Raw genomic sequence first — 19,478 nt, 5'->3', positions numbered from 1 at the left:
GGCAGGGGAGACCACAGGATCCCCAAAGTCCACTTCCTCCTTTCACAGCTGGGGACAGCAGAAGACACGGATAAGAGCTGAAGTTATGGCCGGGTGCGGTAGCTCATGCCTGTACAGAATCCTAGCGCTTTGAGAGGCTGAAGCTGGTGGATCACCTGAGGTCAGGAGTTCGAGACCAGCCTGCCCAACATGGCGAAACCCCATCTCTACTAAAAATACAAAAGTTAGCCGGGCGTGGTGGTGGCCACCTGTAATCCCAGCTACTTGGGAGGCTGAGGCAGGAGAATCGCTTGAACCCAGGGGGCAGAGGTTGCAGTGAGTCGAGAGTACGTCACTTCACTCCAGCCTGGGCAAAAGAGCGAAACTCCATCTCAAAAAAAAAAAAAAAAAAAAAAAAAAAAAACAAAAGGCTGAAGTTACTGGTTTAAATCCTGGCTCGACCACTTAACAGCTGTGTGACCCTGGGCAAGTTGTATCATACCTCTGGACCTCACTTTCCTCATCTATAAAATGGGAATGTCATGGCCTCTAGCTGTTTTAAGGATTAAATAAGCAGGAAGTTCTTAGCCCAGTGTTTGGCACATAATAACAAACCATAATTAATATTCTCATAGATGAGGAGATTGAGTCCCAGAAAGGAGAAAGGGGGAGGGCTCGCCCGAGGTCGGCTCCTGTATCGGAGCTTGGAACAAGGTTCTCTGATCCCATTGGGTGCTCTTGCACCTGTTCTGTGCCTGATTAGTACCAGGCAGGGCTGAGGGGCACTGGGATGACCTGAAAGTCCCTGTCCTCAGCCATCATACACTCTAGAGAAGACTGTACTCGGGAGTAGAGTTCTTAGCTCAAAGCATTCCCCGTTTCCGGTGCAAAGGTGGGACATGTGGTCAGACCAGTGGCCTAACCATGCCAGACTGGGGCCAGGCAAGGAGAGTGTTGCAGGTGGAATCATGTGCCCCAGAAAGGCATGTTGAGGTCCTGGCCCCCAGTACTTCCGAATGTGACCTCATGTGGAAACAGGGTGGTTGCAGATATAATTCGTTCAATTAAGATGAGGTCATACTGAAATGCATGGGACCCTGGCCCATATGCCTGGTGTCCTTATAAGAAGAAGAGACACAGAGGAGGTTGCCATGTGAAGACAACAACACAGGAAAAATGCCGTGTCAGTGAGAAAGGAGGTTTTGGGAATGAGAAGGCTTTCTGGATGTAAAGGTCAGGTTGGTGTGTCAGGGACAACCCCTTCCTGGAAACCTTGGGCTGAAAGAAAGGGACTGGGACCTACCTGATGGGATGACCGTGATACAGTGAGGACAGCCAGGCTGGTGGAGTCTGCACGAGGCGGGGGCGCTGGGTCATCTGTCCCTAAAGCGGGTAGCCCTCAGCCGGGTAAGGGGCTAGGTTACTGAGAAGGAGAAAAGGGAAGGCAGCTGTTAAACGGGCTGCTGACCTAGGAATCCCACTGCAGTGAGAGAGTTCTAGGGGGAGGGTCTCTTCTCCCCCTCCCATCAGAACCTTCAACTGTCAAGCACCGAGCTAGCCACCAGCATGCTGTCCTCCGCAGGTAGGCACTCATGGGGCCTTACCCCACTCCTTCCTGTACCTCCTGCAGGCTGGTCTCCCCCCAGGGAAGGAGTTGTGTCCCCCATCAGACTGGGTGCACCTTTAGGGTACAGACAGTGACTCCTCCATCAGACTGGATGCTCCCTAAGGACAAGACCTGGGCCTCTCCCTCGGACTGTTTGGGGAAGGATAGGCCACTGGTGGTCAGACTGGGTGGTAGGCTGGGCAGGAACTCTTTCTCCTCTCCACTGACAGTTGGAGCTGGGGAGAGGAGGGGGACTGGCCATCCCACTGTCATGGCTGCTGCGGAAAAGGGTTTGTGTGAAAAAGCCCAAGTAGAGAAGAAAACTTTAGGGAACAGAGAAAACCTCTCCTAAGCCTAGAAAAGCAGGTCCCTCAGCCCAGGAAGATGAGCTCCTCAGGGTGGCAGGGGCAGGACTACCTGAGGCAAGCCTGGGACCAGACTCCAGGAGATGGGGAAGAGTGGGCTGAGGGGAAGCGGGTGGCTGGGCAGAACTGAGTTGTTCCTGTGGGGCTGGGGTGCACAGAGGGCAGCCAGCCTTGGCCAGCAGAAGGTCAGCCCTGTACCTCACCCTCAGCCTAGGGCACCGTGAGACCATAGGCCCCTAGACCCAGCCTCCCAGCTTCTCAGGCCCTCCCTGTTTACCTGACCCTAGGAAGTTTAGGCCTAGCAGGTGACCCCAAACCCAGTCCTTGTTCTTCAGAAGTGCCCTGAGCTTAAGCCCAGGAGTTCAAGACCAGCCTGGTCAGCATAGCAAGACCTCATCTCAAAATATAATTAATTAATTTATTATTTTTTTAAAAGTTCGCTGAGACAACATCTTAGTTTTTTTCCCAGCGCCGAAATCAAACTGTCCTTAAATCTACAGTCCCCTAATGACAATGTATTGCATTTAGAAAATCACTGAGAGAGGCCAAGCACAGCGGTTCACGCCTGTAATCCTGGCACTTTGGGAGGCCAAGGCAGGTGGATCATCTGAGGTCAGGAGTTCAAGACCAGCCTGGCCCACATGGTGAAACCCTGTCTCTACTAAAATACAAAAATTAGCCAGGTGTGGTGGTGGGCGCCTATAATCCCAGCTACTCAGGAGGCTGAGGCAGGAGAATCTCTTGAACCCGGCAAGTGGAGGTTGCAGTGAGCCAAGATCGTGCCACTGCACCCCAGCCTGGACGACAGAGTGAGACTCCATCTCAAAAACAAAAAAAAGAGAAAATCACTGACAGTAAATTTTAAGTGTTCTCACCACAAACAAATAACAAGTATGTGTAGTAATGCAGATATTAATTAGTTCAACTGAGCCATTCCACAATGAATACATATTTTAAAACACCATGTCGTACATGACAGATAAAGACTTTTTTGGTCAGTAAAATAAAATAGATTTAGTTAAAACCGATCTACAGGTTCTCAGTCTGATGGAGGAGACAGGATGTGCAGCTGCAGCAGAAAGCTTCCTGTCCATTCGTGCCTTATGCGGCAGCCCCTACGTTCCACGCTTCGCAGTTTCAGTTACCCGCTGTCAACCGCAATCTGAAAACATTAAGATATTTTGAGAGAGACCACATTCACATTACTGATATTATATTGTTGTATTTGTTCTATTTTATTACTTGTTATGGTTAACTGCTTATGTTAACTATGCCTAATTTATAAACTAAACTTCATCATAGGTATGTACATAAAGGAAAGACATAGTATTGATATATACAGGGTTTTGGGACCGAGCGCGGTGGCTCACACCTGTAATCCCAGCACTTTGGGAGGCCAAGGGGGGGCAGATCACGAGGTCAGGAGATCGAGACCATCCTGGCTAATACAGTGCAACCCTGTTTCTACTAAAAATACAAAAAAAAAAAAAATTAGCCAGGCGTGGTGGTGGGCGCCTGTAGTCCCAGCTACTTGGGAGGCTGAGGCAGGAGAATGGCGTGAACCCGGGAAGCGGAGCTTGCAGTGAGCCGAGATCACGCCACTGAGAGTTCAGCCTGGGCGACAGAGCGAGACTCCGTCTCAAAAAATTAAAAAAATAAAAAATAAAAAAAAGATATATACAAGGTTTGGTACCACCCACAGTTTCAGGTGTCCACTGGGGGTGTTGGAAGGTACCCCTACGGATAAGGGGAGCTACTGTGTTGCTCTGGCCATCTGTCTGCTTCCCACAGGCAGCCTTAGTCTGTCTGTCTCAACCTGCTCACGCTCCCAGCCCATGTGACAGCTTGGATCTTTTGCCCTCTCTAAAAAGATGTTTTCTTTTGTTTTTGTTGTTGTTTTGTTTTGTTTTTAGATAGAGTCTCACTCTGTTGCCCAGGCTGGAGTGCAGTGGCCCAACGTTGGCTCATTGCAACCTCCACCTCCCAGGTTCAAGCGATTCTCCTATCTCAGCCTCCTAAGTAGCTGGGACTACAGGCACGTGCCACCATACCCAGCTGATTTTTATGTTTTTAGTAGAGACGGCATTTCACCATGTTGGCCAGGCTGGTCTTGAATGCCTGACTTCAGGCGATCCACCCGCTTGGCCTCCCAAAGTGCTGGGATTACAGGTGTGAGCCACACTGCCCGGCCTAAAGACATTTTCCATGACAACTGTGGCGGTGTGGATAGGGGTGTCAGTCCTTCCTGCAAGTCCGAGCTGAGTAATGACCTCACACCCTGGGGACTGGGTATGCAGCTTCGAAGCAGGGTTTGGGGGCCAGACAGTGAGAAATGGTTTGTTGGGCTGGGTGGTGACTAGGGGACGGAGGGCTCCGAGGAAATGAGACAAGGGAGGTAAGATGGAACCTGAAGTGCCTTGGCCTGCCCTCTGATGTTCTTTCAGTCTTCTCAAACAACAGCATCTTCCCTGATCCTTCCAGGCCCCCAGGAGAGCTCAACACCCTCAGTCCTTGGAGCAGCCAGGGTAGAGGCTGCCTGGAGTGACTGCACGGTGGAAGGGCATGGAGTGGTTTGCCTTGTCGTGTGAATGGCCTTAGATGATTGGCTCAACCCAGGTTTGTCAACCCCAGCTCTCTTGACATTTTGAACTGGAAATTTCTTTATTGTGGAGGCTTTCCTCTACACTGAGGGGTGCCCAGCAGCATCCCTGGCCTCTACTTACTAGATGCCAGTAGCTCCCCGAGACCTACCCCAGTTATGACAACCAATACTGCCTCTAGACATTGCCACCTGTTCCCTGGGGGCCATCATCACCCCAGGTTGAGAACGTCTGACCCAAACTCTCTGGGAGGCCCTGGCTTCCACCCAGGTCAGACGGGAATAGTCATCCTGATCTGCCAGCTTCACAAATAGGGATCAGGGGCTGAAACAGAAGTGTTCAGCTCTCCCCTCTCAGGACTGCTTTCCACCCTGCCCTCGGAACCCTCTTCATCTGAAGGGGGCTTCACTGTTTATCCCCCTCAGCCCCCTCACAGTCTCTTTGAATAAAGACACACACACACACACACACACACACCTGTAATCATAGCCTGAGGGGGTAAGGGAGCGTCCGTTATCATTTCTAAGATAATCCCAGAGAGCTTGGGTTAGAAGAGACGGTGAGAGGAAAATGGAGAGAGAAAAAAATGGGGAGAACTCCCAGACTCTGGCTCTACCCACCTGCTTCCCTGCTTCCCAGCTCTGATGCTTCCAGAACCAGAAAGTCAAAGTGCACCCCATCCTCAGGAGAACAAGATGTGCTTAGAGCAGGGAAAGGGGGATAGTCACTCTCCCGCAGAACCTCAACACCCCCTGTCAGCTGCTCCACACAGGGGAGGTGACTTCACAAAGACCACACACAAGTTGCAGTACAGTGGACGAAGGGGACGCACCGAGGCCCGCTGACTTACTCATCCTTCTGCAGCACAACCATGGCCCCTCACCGTGGCAACCTCCCAGCAAGGCAGCGAGCCCGATGGTTAAGAGCATAGAGCAGCCTGCCCTGACTCTAATGCCCACCGCGTCTGAGGAAGTTCAGCCTCTCTCTATCTCAGTGTCTCTGTCTACACCAGGGAAGTTATAATAGCCTAATCAGTGGGGTTGTTGTGAGGATTCAATCAGCTTAATGCATGTAGGGTGTTTAGAATAGTGCCAGGCATGTAGCACTACTAACTATTATTTTTAGAAATGCTATATAAGTGCTCACTACTCATAACTGAGGCAGGATTCCTAATATCTTCTCATCACAAGTTACAGGCTCTATGGAGAAGCAAAATTCAGGATCCTGAGTCTCCTCAACCTTATTATTTTTTGTTTGTTTGTTTTTGAGATGGGGGTCTCGCTTTGTCACCCAGGCTGGAGCACAGTGGAAGGATTAGGGCTCACTGCAGTTCCAACTCCCAGCCTCAAGCGATCCTCCCACCTCGGCCTCCTGAGGAGCTGGGACCACAGGCACATGCTACCATGCCCAGTTAATTTTTTAAAATTTTTACTTTGTAGGCATAGGAGTCTCACTATGTTCCCCTTGCTGGTCTCATGAGGCTGAGGAGGGAGGATTGCTTGAGCTCAGGAGTTTGAGGTTGCAGTGAGCCGTAACTGCCACTACCCTGCAGCCTGGGGAACAGAGTGAGACTCTGTCTCAAAAAAGTATATCTATATTGAACACTTACTATGTACTCAATACAGCAGCAGGGATACAGCAGCAAACAAAACAGACAAAAATCCCTGCCCTCACAGGCTTTCACTCATGAGGGAGGTAAACAATAAACAAAATATATTGTATATTGGGGTTGCTGCAGGATAGGGAGTAGGGGAGGGGTGGGAGAGAGAAAACATCTATGAAAAATTAACCGCAATACTAAACAAGGCATCCATTCATTCATTGCAAACATTTTTGAGCCAGCATTTTGAAACTCAGTAGTGTACAAGGTGGCCTCGCCCTCTCCTCTTGAGAGCTCACAGCCTCACAGAGGAGGCAGACAAGTCAACTCAGGGAAGGCAGGTAGTGATGGGTGTCCTAACAAAAGTGTAGGAAGATAGCCCAGCCCCAAGTTCTGTGCGGACACCACATGGGAGGCTTCACAGAGGAGGCAGCATCAAGCAGGCACTGGGAGGCTGGACAGGACTTTTTCCCAGTGGACCCATTGTGAGCATGGGATCAGGAATGATTGCAGGCAGAGGCACAAGGACGGCAAGAGGAATGAGGGTAGCCTGTGCAGAAAGGCATGGGGCCAGATGGCAGGTGGCAGTCTGGTTTGGGTTTGTCATGCTAACAAGGGAAACACATCTAAAGTATTGGGGAGGGAGTGCAGTATCTATAATCAGGTTTGCATTTTATTTTATTTTATTTTTATTTTTTGAGACAGTCTCACTCTGCCACCTAGGCTGGACTGCAGTGGCGCTCCCTCAACTCACTGCAACCTCCACCTCCCAGGTTCAAGCCACCTCCTGCCTCAGCTACAGGAGTAGCTGGGACCACAGGTGTGCACCACCACACCCGGCTAACAATTTTGTATTTTTAGTAGACATGAGGTTTCACCATGTTGGCCAGGCTGGTCTTGAACCCCTAGCCTTAAGTGATCCACCTGCCTCGGCCTCCCAAAGTGCTGGGATTACAGGGGTGAGCCACCAGGCCGCCCCAGGTTCGCATTTTCAAAATCTTAGCTAACACTGTGGAGAACTAGTGGGGGAGGAGGATGTTAGAAGAAAAGGGCCAGTTAGGGAATCATTCTTCTGGCCTAGATTTTTGCTATTTAAGGTTAATTTCTTGAGTGAGTTTTGTGTCAGAAACAAATGCAAACACTTTAGAATATCATCCATCCCCCAGGTGGAGAAACTGAGGCATGAGGAGATAGTGATTTTTTGGGAGGCCTCCCTGTGAGGGGGTGCTTGACTTCCAGTCCTCGCTTACTGCACCGGATGTGGCTCTGCACAGGGGCAGCCCCTATTGTGGGCTGTGTGTGGGAGGACAGGAGAGATGCTAAGAGGGTGCAGTAGACAATGTAAGGGACATAGTGATGGGGTCTGGGAAGATCCCCGGGTCTCCGGCTAGATGGAGGGAAGGGGAGGACTAGGTTGAGAAGACTGCTAGAGAGACTGTCTCTCCTGGGACGCAGAGCTCAGGAGAGCTGCTTGGCCAGGCAGGGTCTCCCCAAGTCTGGAACACTCAAGAGGGGTCAAGGGGATGGGTTTGTACTGGGAGTGGTGGGCCCAGGGTTGGAGAGGGCTCTGGGGGCTGCCCTTATTCTGCTGGCAAAGCGATATCCTGGAAGTTTCCGGAGGAAGTAAAGGGTTCAAAACCTCATTCAAAGGGAGTTGGTGTGGTATGTGGTGGGGGCAACATATGTCATGAATTGGAGAGGGTCTTTAGGAGACAAGAGGCCATTTGAGGTCTGGGGGTTGTCTGAAGGCCCTGGCCTCGGCCAGCGATGGTAGCAATGAGAAATTAGGGTCCTAGGAGGGGATTCCTAGTCATTGAAGGACTCAGTGACTGTTTTGATGTGGGATGCAGTGTGTTGAGATCTTGGGGAACCAGAACAGGGGGTCATCATAGGACCTGAGGAAATCCCAAGGAGGTACTCATGTGGAACAGGAGAAGGGGTTTGCTTGGGGCAGTGGCAAGAGGAAGGGGGATAAGTTCAGCAACAAATCGTCCGTGGATGCCTTTGTAACAGAGATGGGGCAGGTTCTGTCAGGTTTCGACTAAGGAGAAACATTTCCCCTCAGGAGACTCAGCATAGGGTGAAGGTTGCAAGCTCGGTCCAGGGTCTGCAGTACGGACTTCATCCCACACCCAACCCTCACTGTGACCTTGGGCAAGCTGCTTAGCCTCTGGGCCTCTGCTCCCTTTTCCAGTAATCAGGGTATTGCATGTACCCCCTTGTAGGGCTGGCGTGCCTGGCACAGAGAAGGTGCTCAGTGCTGTCAGCTCTGCTGTTATAACTAGTCTCCTGGTTCTGTTACTCAGGGGAGGAGGAATAACTGAGACCTCCTGCTCTTGCCTCTGGGGTCTCGCCCTTCTGTGGGCTCAATCAGAGTCTCACCTGTAAACAACCCCAGAATCCTGCTGCCCTCCCTGTAGCTGCACCCCAACCCAGTTCTTTTCCTTATTCTAAAATCTTCCTATTCCCCAGCCCCAGCTGGGCTCTGTTTAACTTTAGACCACAGCCTTCCTCCCCTCCTCCCACTCTCTTTCTTATTCTAGGGCCAAGTCTTCCAGAGTCAGCAGAGAACCTGGATGGACCACAGGAGGATAAGCTTCAGGGCTTATATGCGGGTAGGACTGCAGACTCATTCATGGCTCTGTGGCCTCCCTTTTTCTTCCTCCTCCTTCACTCTCTTCTCTTCCCCTGGGCCTCCTGGTGGGGGAAGTCAGTTGTGTTGTGTGGGGAGGGCGGTGCGGAGAGGGGAGGCTACCCTCAGGAAGGGATGTTGGCAGTTTGCAGTCCCCCTGGGGGAGGAGGTGTGGGCAGGGTGTCCAGAGTCCCAAGCCACCGGCAGGCCCGGGATCCATCAGCCAGCCTGACTCAACTCTTACCCTGACACTCACCCAGTGCCACCCGCTCAGCCATTACCTGACCCAGCCCACCCCCAGCAGCCCCTTCCCTCTGCCCTCCGCTCTCTACACTCCATTATTTCCACTCTCCTTAAAAGAGCGGAGTCTAGGCCAGGCGTGGTGGCTCATGACTGTAATCCCAGCACTTTGGGAGGCTGAGGCAGGTGAATCACTTGAGTTCAGGAGTTCGAGACCAGCCTGGCTAACATGGTGAAACCCTATCTCTACTAAAAATACAAAATTAGCCAGATGTAGCGGTGGGCACCTGTAATCCCAGCTACTCGGGAGGCTGAGGCAGAAGAATCACTTGAACCTGGGAGGCAGAGGTTGCAGTGAGCCAAGATCGTGCCACTGGACTCCAGCCTGAGCAACAGAGTGAGACTCCATTTCAAAAAAATTTTTTTTTAAAAAGCAGCATCTGTTTACATGGTCTGGAGACCATTTAAAAAAAAAAAAAAAAAAAACAGCTTTATTGAGAGACAATTTAAATACCCTACAGTTCACCCATTTAAAGTGTACCATTTGGCTGGGTGCAGTGGCTCATGCTGGTAATCCCAGCACTTTGGGAGGCCAAGACTGGAAGATTGCTTGAGCCCAGGAGTCTAAGACTGGTCTGGGCAACATAGTGAGATCCTGTCTCTACAAAAATTAGAAGTTAAAAAATTAGACAGGCATGGTGGCACACACCTGTGGTCCCAGCTACTCAGGAGGCTGAGATGAGAAGATAATTTGAGCCCGGGAGGTCAAGGCTGCAGTGAGCTGTGATCAAGCCACGGTACTCCAGCCAGGGCTACAGAGTGAGACTCTGTTTCAAAAAAAAAAAAAAAAAAGGATAATTCCAAAGCACAATTCCAGTTGGGTGTGGTGGGAGTACAAGACCAGCCAACATGGCAAGACTCTGCCTCTTAAAAAAAAATGGAAAAAAAAAGCGTATAATTCAGTGGCTTTTAGTATATTCACAGAGTTATGCATCCAGCACCACAACCAATTTTAGATTGTTTTCATTATCGTCCCAAAGAAATCCCATACCCTTTAGCCATCAACTTCTAATCCCCCATCTCCTTAAGCAACAGGCAACCCCTAATCTACGTTCTGTCTCTCTCTATAGACATTTTATATAAATAGAATCACACAATATGGGTTTTTTGTTTGTTTTGTTTTGTTTTGTTTTGTTTTTTGAGATGGAGCCTCACTCTGTAACCCACGCTGGAGTTCAGTGGCACCATCTCAGCTCACTGCAACCTCCACCTCCTGGGTTCAAGCAATTCTCCTGCCTCAGCCTCCCGAGTAGCTGGGATTACAGGCACCCACCACCATGCCCGGCTAATTCTTATACTTTTAGTAGACATGGGGTTTCACCATGTTGGCCAGGCTGGTCTCAAACTCCTGACCTCATGATCTGCCCACCTTGGCCTCCCGAAGTGCTGGGATTACAGGTGTGAGCCACCGCACCCAGCCTATTTATTTATTTTTTTTAGAGACAAGGTCTTGCTCTGTCACCCAGACTGGAGCGCCATCACGTCTCATTGCAGCCTCAAACTCCTGCAGCCTCGAACTCCAGGGCTCAGGTGATCCTTCCATCTCAGCTTCTTGAGTAGCTGGGACTACAGGCACACACCACCATGCCCAGCTAATTAAAAAACATTTTTTTGTAGAGATGAGATCTTACCATGTTGCCCAGGCTGGTCTCAAACTCCTGGGCTGAAGAGATCCTCCCACTTCAGCCTCCCAAAGTGCTGAGATTACAGCCATGAACCACTGTGCCCAGCTTATTACATTTTTTAATTGCGTTATTTGTCATTTTTTCTTACGCAGAGCCCACTTATACTGATACAGGAATGGTGGCTCACATAAACTACAGCCGGCTCAAGGCCAACGGCGTGGGCCAGCACCACAATGCCCACAACTTTGGTAACCAGAGCTTTGAGGAGCTGCGAGCAGCCTGTCTAAGAAAGGGGGAACTCTTCGAGGACCCCTTATTCCCTGCTGAACCCAGCTCACTGGGCTTTAAGGACCTGGGCCCCAACTCCAAAAATGCGCAGAACATCTGCTGGCAGCGGCCCAAGGTGGGCACTGGAAGGGAGGCGTGGACTCATGGACGGAGGGGAGCTTGTAGTGATCCCTCTATCACTTTTAGAATCTTCAACCCCCCACCACCCTATTCTGAGCCTGGCACTAGGCCCCACCTTCATCAGAGCTGGGGACAATTCTGAATATGCTTAAGCCAAACCTCCCAGGTAGCGCTAAGGAAATCACCCACCAGCCTCTGCTGTCACAGGCTGCAGCTATGCCAAGTTGGTCCTGTACCCTCTCCCCTCCCCTCATATCTGCTCTGGAACTTCAAGGTGGACATCATTCCCCAGCAAAGGTGGGAGAAAGGTGGGAAGGGGGCGTCCTGGCCCCCCTGAAACCTTTATTCCTTCACTGCAGGATATCATAAGCAACCCTCTGTTCATCATGGATGGGATTTCTCCAACAGACATCTGCCAGGGGATCCTCGGTGAGTGGGGCACAGGAAGCTGGTCTCCACTTGGGGAAGGGGATTGGGGGAGGGGTGCCAGGATGTCTTTTGAAGCTGGAAAACTGGGAGCCCTGAGGTTCAGACAGCCTGCTTCTGTTTCCCTGTCCCTCCGCTTCTGAGGAGATGACTGTGAGAACACCATGAATTCTGTCCCTCCCCAGTCTGGATGCCACTCCCTGCCTGCTGCAGCCTTGGTCCTGGGGGGATATTAGTTATTTATGGCTACATAATAAATTACCTAGGACTTAGCAACTTAAAAAAACGAACAGCCGGGCGCAGTCGTTCACGCCTGTAATCCCAGCACTTTGGGAGGCCAAGGCAGGTGGATCACGAGGTCAGGAGATCGAGACCATCCTGGCTAACACGGTGAAACCCCGTCTCTACTAAAAATACAAAAAATTGGCTGGGCCTGGTGGCAGGCGCCTGTAGTCCCAGCTACTTGGGAGGCGGAGGCAGGAGAATAGCGTGAACCCGGAAGGCGGAGCTTTCAGTGAGCCGAGATCGCGCCACTGCACTCCAGCCTGGGTGACAGAGCAAGACTCCGTCTCAAGAAAAACCAAAAAAACCAGAAAACAAATTTTCTCATCTCACGGTTTCTGTGGGTCAGAAATTCAGAAGCAGAATCATTGGATGGGTCTGGTTCAGGGTTTATCAGGAGGTTACAGTCAAGACATCTGCAACCTGTGATCATCTGAAGGCTTGCCTGGGGCTGGAGGGTCTGCTCCTAGGGGGGTGCACTTACATGGCAGGAGCTCTCAGGTCCTTGCTGGCTGTTGGCAGGAGGCCCCAGTTCCTCGCCATATAGGCTTCTCCATAGGGCTGCTTGAGTGTCCACAAAAAGTGGTAGCTTGCTCTTCCAAAGTGAGTTATCTAAGGGAGAGGACAAGGAGGAAGCCATAATGCCTTTTCTGACCTAGTCTTAGGAGTTGCACATCATCACTTCCACCATACTCTATTTGTCAGAAGCAAACACTGAATCTGGTCCACACTCGAGAGGAGAGGAATTAGGCTCTACCTTTGGAAGGGAGGATGGTCGAAGAATTTGTGGAAACCACTACAGGTGCTAAAACCTGATCAATCTGGGGTATCAAATAGGAGGGCAACGGGGTCCACTCCCATAGAAAGCCCCAGGGTAGATCTTCCTCCCTAAGCCTGGTCCTGTTCAAGGATTTCCTTCAGATCCCTCATTGCGTCTTTAGTGATAAAGCCAGGGTGGGCTTTCTCTGAGACTGCATTCTGTGCCCTTGGGGCAGAAAAAACTGGCAAGATGTGGGCAGAGCAGAGGCCAAGGAGACCTTAGACCCCAGGGCTGCTGCTGTGGCTGCTGTGGCTCAGTAGGCTGGAGGGACAATGTGCTGGAGAAGGAGGGAATTCACTTCTCCCAGGCACTCCAACGGTGAGGGGGATTGGAGCGTCCTTGATATTCCTCTCTCCAGGCAGCCAGGAGGCCATTGGTAATCATAGAAACTTTCTGGTCCCTCAACCTCAGCCTGGCCTAGGATGCCCAGTATCCTGCCCCTGGACCCCACCCAGCAAGGGCTGAGATACCCAGGAGACAGGTGGCAATGGAGGTCTGTAGTGCTCATCTCCCACAGGATTCCCTTTAGCTGAACTTCAGGCCAGGGACGCTGCCCCATACCCACTTCAATGCCTAGCTCCAGGGATCCTGCTGGGGTCTGGGGTACATACTAAGCCCTGGGTCCCCCAATATAATGTGGGTGACATGAGGGAGAGACCTCTTGGGACCTTCGTGGCCACACCAGTGTACTCACAGGGTGCAGGAAGGTGACTGGATCTGTTGGAAGAATGTGGAGAGTATTGGCTCTGTCTCAAATAAAGCAGGTTACTGGTCAGGTGCAGTGGCTCATACCTGTAATCCCAGCACCTTGGGAGGCCAAGGCAGGAGGATTACTTGACCTCAGGAGTTCAAGACCAGCCTGGGCAGCATAGTGAGACTCTGTCTCTACTTACTTATAAAAATTTACTTTAAAAAAATAAGTTCCTAGAGCCTGAGGCCAAAAGTAACTCTTTCCCAAACTCAAGAAAACAAAAGCATGTGGCTCTCACATAATAGAAAAGGTACAGTCAGGCACTGTGGCTCATGCCTGTAATCCCAACACTTTGGGAGGCCAAGGCCGGCAGACTTGCCGGGAGTTCTTGAGGCCAGGAGTTCAAGACCAGCCTGGCCAACATGGTGAAACCCCATCCCTACTACATATGCAAAAATTAGCCAGGTGTGGTGGCAGGCGCCTGTGGTCCCAGCTACTCAGGAGGCTGAGACAGCAGAGTCGCTCAAACCCGGGAGGCAGAGGTTGCAGTGAGCTGAGATCGTGCTACTGCACTCCAGCTGGGGTGACACAGCAAGATACTGTCTCAAAAAAGAAAATGTACAGAAACTCACCTCGCCATAGTCTCTCTGACTTCAGTTTCTCCCTGTTTGCCTTCTTCCTGAACGCTCTTTAGTGGGAGGGTTGAGGGAGGGTGCGTCTCTGCCAGGGGGTGAGAATGGGGTACAGGGTCAAGTTCCTGCTCCCCTAGGCCTTGGATTCTGAGGCCCACCCACACATAAGGGGTTGCTCAGGGGTGGCAAAGCCCTGCCTGTCTTTCCAGGGGACTGCTGGCTGCTGGCTGCCATAGGCTCCCTTACCACCTGCCCCAAACTGCTGTACCGCGTGGTGCCCAGGAGGCAGAGCTTCAAGAAAAACTATGCTGGCATCTTCCATTTTCAGGTGAAGGACAGTGTGAGAGCCACCATGGCTTTGTGGCAAGCGGGGGAAAGAATCATATATGCTTTGAAGTTTACCTTCTTTCCTTTTGAAAAATAGCATTTATGAGGGTGGGTTTTGGGCTAATCATCAGAGAAACATCTGCCCACCAAAGAAACCATGTAAGCTGATATTTTCAGTTCCAAAAGAAAATAGTTGTTGGCAATTTGTGGCTCTCTTTCTCCTTCTCCTCTTCCTCTCCATTGTGGGTGTGGGTGTGTGTGACACTGGTAGTCTTTGTCACATAATTTTTGTAATCTGCCCCTTTAACTTAGCTACATGTAGACAAATCCCCTCGGGAGGCCGAGGCAGAAGCTGGAGAGGAGGCGGAGCCAGGTCCAGGCTTTGGGTTGCCTTTCCCTCACTGTTCAGTGATTCTGGAGAGTGGAGCCTCTGACACTGGCGTGTCATCAGGTCTGGCCACTAGGAGGCGCTTGATGATAGGGGTGTGTGTTGCTACCCGCAGATTTGGCAGTTTGGGCAGTGGATGAACGTGGTAGTGGATGACCGGCTGCCCACAAAGAATGACAAGCTGGTGTTCGTGCACTCAACCGAACGCAGTGAGTTCTGGAGCGCCCTGCTGGAGAAGGCATATGCCAAGTAAGTGCTGGGAGCCGAGGAAGGGGGCTTGCTTTGCCTCTGTCTGGGCAGCTGGAATCAGGGGGAGGGGAGGAGGTGGCAGGACATCCCTCCCTTCCCTCACCTCCATCCTAGAGCCCAACAGTGCCTTCTCTGTGCCCACAGGCTGAGTGGGTCCTATGAAGCACTGTCAGGGGGCAGTACCATGGAGGGCTTTGAGGACTTCACGGGAGGCGTGGCCCAGAGCTTCAAACTCCAGAGGCCCCCTCAGAACCTGCTCAGGCTCCTTAGGAAGGCGGTGGAGCGATCCTCCCTCATGGGCTGCTCCATTGAAGTAAGCAAAGCATGGTCCCACCTCAGAGCCTTTGCACTTACTGTTGCTGTCACCCAAAAGGCTCTTCCCCCAGTATCTGCATGGCCAGCACCTTCTCATTCAGTTCGGCTGCCTTTTCCCCAGACTAGCCTTCCCTGCCTCCCTGTCTAAAGTCGCTGTCCCCACCCTATTTACTTTCTTTTTCTTTTCTTTTCTTTTCTTTTCTTTTTTTTTTTGAGACAGGGTCTCATTCTGTCTCCCAGGCTGGAGTGCAGTGGCAAGATCTTGGCTCACTGCAACCTCCACCTCCTGGGTTCAAGTGATTCTCCTGCCTCAGCCTCCCAAGTAGCTGGGATTACAGGCACGTGCCACCACGCCTGCCTAATTTTTTGTATTTTTAGTAGAGAAGGGGTTTCGTCATTTTGGCCAGGCTGGTCTCGAACTCCTGACCTCAAGTGATCCACCCACCTCGGCCTCCCATAGTGCTGGGATTACAGGCGGGAGCCACGGTGCCTGGCCAGCCCTTTTTACTTTCTATCTGGTTTTTACTTTCTCCCCAACATTTATTGTGACCTGAAATTATCTTGCTTATCTATGTTTTCACCCCTAGCCCATCTTCTCTGGATAGTACTCACATTCCATGAGGGCAGTGACCTTCTTTGTCTCATTCACTGCTGGACCCTGGAACTTAGGAAGGAGCCCAGCATGCAGTAGGCGCCCAATCAACATTTGCTCAACAAAAATACATGAACACAGGGTGCAACATATGACCCTGCATTCTTGGCATTTATCCCAGAGAAATGAAGACATGTCTCCAAAAATGTTTGTACACAGATGTTTGCAGCAACCTTATTCATCATAGCCCCCAAACAGGAAACAACCTAGATGTCCTTCAATGAGTAAATGGTTAAACAAACTGTGTTGATTACACACCGTGGAATACTACTCAGCAATAAAAAGGAACAAACTACTGATATTCGGAGAAACTAGGACAGATCTCAGGGGAATTATGCTGAATGAAAAAAGCCAGCCCCAGCCAGGTGCAGTGGCTCACGCCTGTAATTCCAACACTTCGGGAGGCTGAGGTGGGAGAATTGCTTGAGCCCAGGAGTTCGCGACCAGCCTAAGGAATATAGTGAGACCTCATCTCTACCAAAAATAAATAATAATAATAATTAGCTGAGAAAAAAGAAAAAAAAAAAAAGACAACCCCCAAAGGTTACACACTGCGTGATTCCATTTAAATGACATTCTGTTTTTTTTTTTTTTTTTTTTTGAGACAGATTCTCACTCTGTTGCCCAGGCTGGAGTGCAGCGGTGCAATCTCGTCTCACTGCAACATCCACCTCCTGGGTTCAAGCGATTTTCCTCCCTCACCCTCCCATGTAGCTGGGATTATAGGAGCCTGCCACCACACCTGGCTAATTTTTGTATTTTTAGTAGAGCCAGGGTTTCACCATGTTGGCCAGACTGGTCTTGAACTCCTGACCTCAGGTGATCTGCCCACCTTGGCCTCCCAAAGTGCTGGGATTATAGGCGTGAGCCACTGTGCCTGGCCTTAAATGACATTCTTGAAATGACAAAATAATAGAAATTAAGAACAGACGAGTGGTTGCCAGGGTTTAGGGAAGGGAAGTCGTGAGAAGAGATGGGTTTGGTTATAAAAGGGCGACTCAAGGGATGCTTGTGGTGATAGAAATGTTCTATATCTTGACTGTGGTGGTGGCTACACAAAACTACACGTAATGGAATTGCATAGAGCACACAAAAGTGAGCACTTGTAAAACCGGGGAAATCTGTATAAGGTTTATGGATTCCATCCATATCAGCATTCTGGGCTGGGCACAGTGGCTCACACCTGTAATCCCAGCACTTTGGGAGGCTGAGGTGGGCAGATTTCTTGAGTCCAGAATTTTGAGACAAGCCTGGGCAACATGGCAAGACCCAATCTCTACTAAAAATACAAAAATTAGCTGTAGTCTCAGCTACTCAGGAGGCTGAGATGAGAGGCTCGCTCGAGGCTAGGAGGTCAAGGCTTCACTGAACCGAGATCACACCACTGCACTCCAGCCTGGGTGACACAGTGAGACCCTGTCTCAAAAATAATAATAAAGCCGGGTGCAGTGGCTCACGCTTGTAATCTCAGCACTTTGGGAAGCCGAGGTGGGTGGATCACCTGAGGTCAGGAGTTCGAGACCAGCCTGGACAACATGGTGAAACACTATCCATACTAAAAACTCAAAAAATTAGCCAGGCGTGTTGGCAGGCGCCTGTAATCCCAGCTACTTGGGAGGCTGAGGCAGGAGAATCACTTGAACCTACGAGGCAGACGTTGCAGTGAGTCGAGATCTTGCCACTGCACTCCAAGAGCAACAAGAGCGAAGCTCTGTCTCAAATAATAATAAATAATAATAATAACAATTTTTAAAACATTCTGGTTTGATATTTCACTGTAGTCTTGCCAGATGTTACCACTGGGGGAACCTGAGTATGGGATACATGGGATTTCTCTGTATGATTTCTTACAATTGCATGTGAATCTACAATTACCTCAAAATAATGATAATAATTTAAAAGTTTAGTTTAAAAAAATTAACCTGGAGAGCTCTCCCTTCCTTTGGGTGCCCAGTCCAGGTCCTCCGTACCTTCCCTTCCTCTCTGTTCTGTAGGTCACCAGTGATAGTGAACTGGAGTCCATGACCGACAAGATGCTGGTGAGAGGGCACGCTTACTCAGTGACTGGCCTTCAGGATGTGAGTCCTGAGAAATGTGCCCTACCCCGAGGACCCTGAGAAGGAGGAGAACGTCTCCCTGACCCCATAACTCTGACCTTTAACCACCCCCGCCTACCCAGGTCCACTACAGAGGCAAAATGGAAACACTGATTCGGGTCCGGAATCCCTGGGGCCGGATTGAGTGGAATGGAGCTTGGAGTGACAGGTAGGTGCCCCCAACCCAGGTCAGGGGTGGTCAGAGGATACAGCAGGCAGTGCTAGGTGGACCGACTGGTATCCCATCTGGGAGAAAAACCTGTACAACAGGGCAAAGCCCCTCCCTCTAGATTCTCCATCTAGCTCCGCACCCCAGCAGGCAGACATTTAGGGAAGAGGGAGTCCCTTGGAGATGAAGGAGGTGCCACGTGACCTCTGCCCCTCTCCTTCCACCGCCCATCTCTGCTCCAGTGCCAGCGAGTGGGAAGAGGTGGCCCCAGACATCCAGATGCAGCTGCTGCACAAGATGGAGGACGGGGAGTTCTGGTCAGTGTGGCTTGGGGTGGGCTTCCTACCACTGGCCTAGGCCCTGGTCCTTCATCTCCCTGCTCCGCTCCTCTCTGTGCCTTGGATGCAGAGGCTCGGGTGGTTGTTGAGGGGTTGTGGTTCAGGGAGAGGGAACTGAGGATACAAGTGTGCTGCTGATGGGCTCCACCCCCACCCCACCACAGGATGTCCTACCAAGATTTCCTGAACAACTTCACGCTCCTGGAGATCTGCAACCTCACGCCTGATGCACTCTCTGGGGACTACAAGAGCTACTGGCACACCACCTTCTACGAGGGCAGCTGGCGCAGAGGCAGCTCCGCAGGGGGCTGCAGGAACCACCCTGGTGGGTGAGGGGGTTCAGGGGGAGGGGGTGTGCAGGGAGTGAAGGATGGGCCATGGCTCACCATGAAACCAGACCTGGGGCACAAGTCACCGGAGTCAGGGTCCATGAGGTCAGGGGTTAGTCAGATTTCACAGCCGCTGTGGAGGAGACAACTCCTGTGTGGCTGGGGAAGCTCGGTCCACCCTGGAAAGGGCATAGCCAAGGGAAGCCCCCATATAACCATGCTGACCCGCTTCCACCACAGGCACGTTCTGGACCAACCCCCAGTTTAAGATCTCTCTTCCTGAGGGAGATGACCCAGAGGATGACGCAGAGAACGATGCTGTGGTCTGCACCTGCCTGGTGGCCCTGATGCAGAAGAACTGGCGGCATGCACGGCAGCAGGGAACCCAGCTGCAGACCATTGGCTTTGTCCTGTATTCGGTGGGTGCCTGGCTGGTCCCCCCGGCCACTCACTCTCTCTCACCTGGCCTCACTCCTTTCTTGCTTGCTTGCTTTCTTGTTTTCTTACTTTCTTGCTTTCTTGCTTCCTTTCTTTCCTTTCTTTCTTTCTTTCCTTTCTTTTCTTTCTTTCTTTCTTTCTTTCTTTCTTTCTTTCTTTCTTTCTTTCTTTCTTTCTTTCTTTCTTTCTCTCTCTCTCTCTCTCTCTCTCT

At 51.0% G+C, this 19,478-nt stretch overlaps 1 protein-coding gene across 1 annotated transcript in view; it reads left to right on the top strand.

The window, feature by feature from the left end:
- Window positions 1-1,513: 1,513 nt before the first annotated feature.
- CAPN11 (calpain 11) overlaps window positions 1,514-19,478 on the top strand; it is a 24,221-nt gene continuing 6,256 nt past the window's right edge. Inside the window, exons 1-12 of the mRNA XM_023213068.1 lie at window positions 1,514-1,561; window positions 8,694-8,765; window positions 10,860-11,110; window positions 11,475-11,544; window positions 14,176-14,294; window positions 14,797-14,930; window positions 15,075-15,243; window positions 17,892-17,975; window positions 18,077-18,162; window positions 18,405-18,479; window positions 18,665-18,825; window positions 19,070-19,248. Of these exons, the coding sequence (XP_023068836.1) occupies window positions 1,546-1,561; window positions 8,694-8,765; window positions 10,860-11,110; window positions 11,475-11,544; window positions 14,176-14,294; window positions 14,797-14,930; window positions 15,075-15,243; window positions 17,892-17,975; window positions 18,077-18,162; window positions 18,405-18,479; window positions 18,665-18,825; window positions 19,070-19,248 (1,416 nt within the window). The 5' untranslated portion in view covers window positions 1,514-1,545. The remainder of the gene's footprint in view (window positions 1,562-8,693; window positions 8,766-10,859; window positions 11,111-11,474; window positions 11,545-14,175; window positions 14,295-14,796; window positions 14,931-15,074; window positions 15,244-17,891; window positions 17,976-18,076; window positions 18,163-18,404; window positions 18,480-18,664; window positions 18,826-19,069; window positions 19,249-19,478) is intronic.

The sequence above is a fragment of the Piliocolobus tephrosceles genome, chromosome 5 (assembly GCF_002776525.5).
Source record: "Piliocolobus tephrosceles isolate RC106 chromosome 5, ASM277652v3, whole genome shotgun sequence".
In the NCBI taxonomy this organism is placed as follows: Eukaryota; Metazoa; Chordata; class Mammalia; order Primates; family Cercopithecidae; genus Piliocolobus; species Piliocolobus tephrosceles.
Note: the sequence above shows the minus strand (reverse complement) of the source record. Positions and strands in the feature narration are given on the sequence as shown.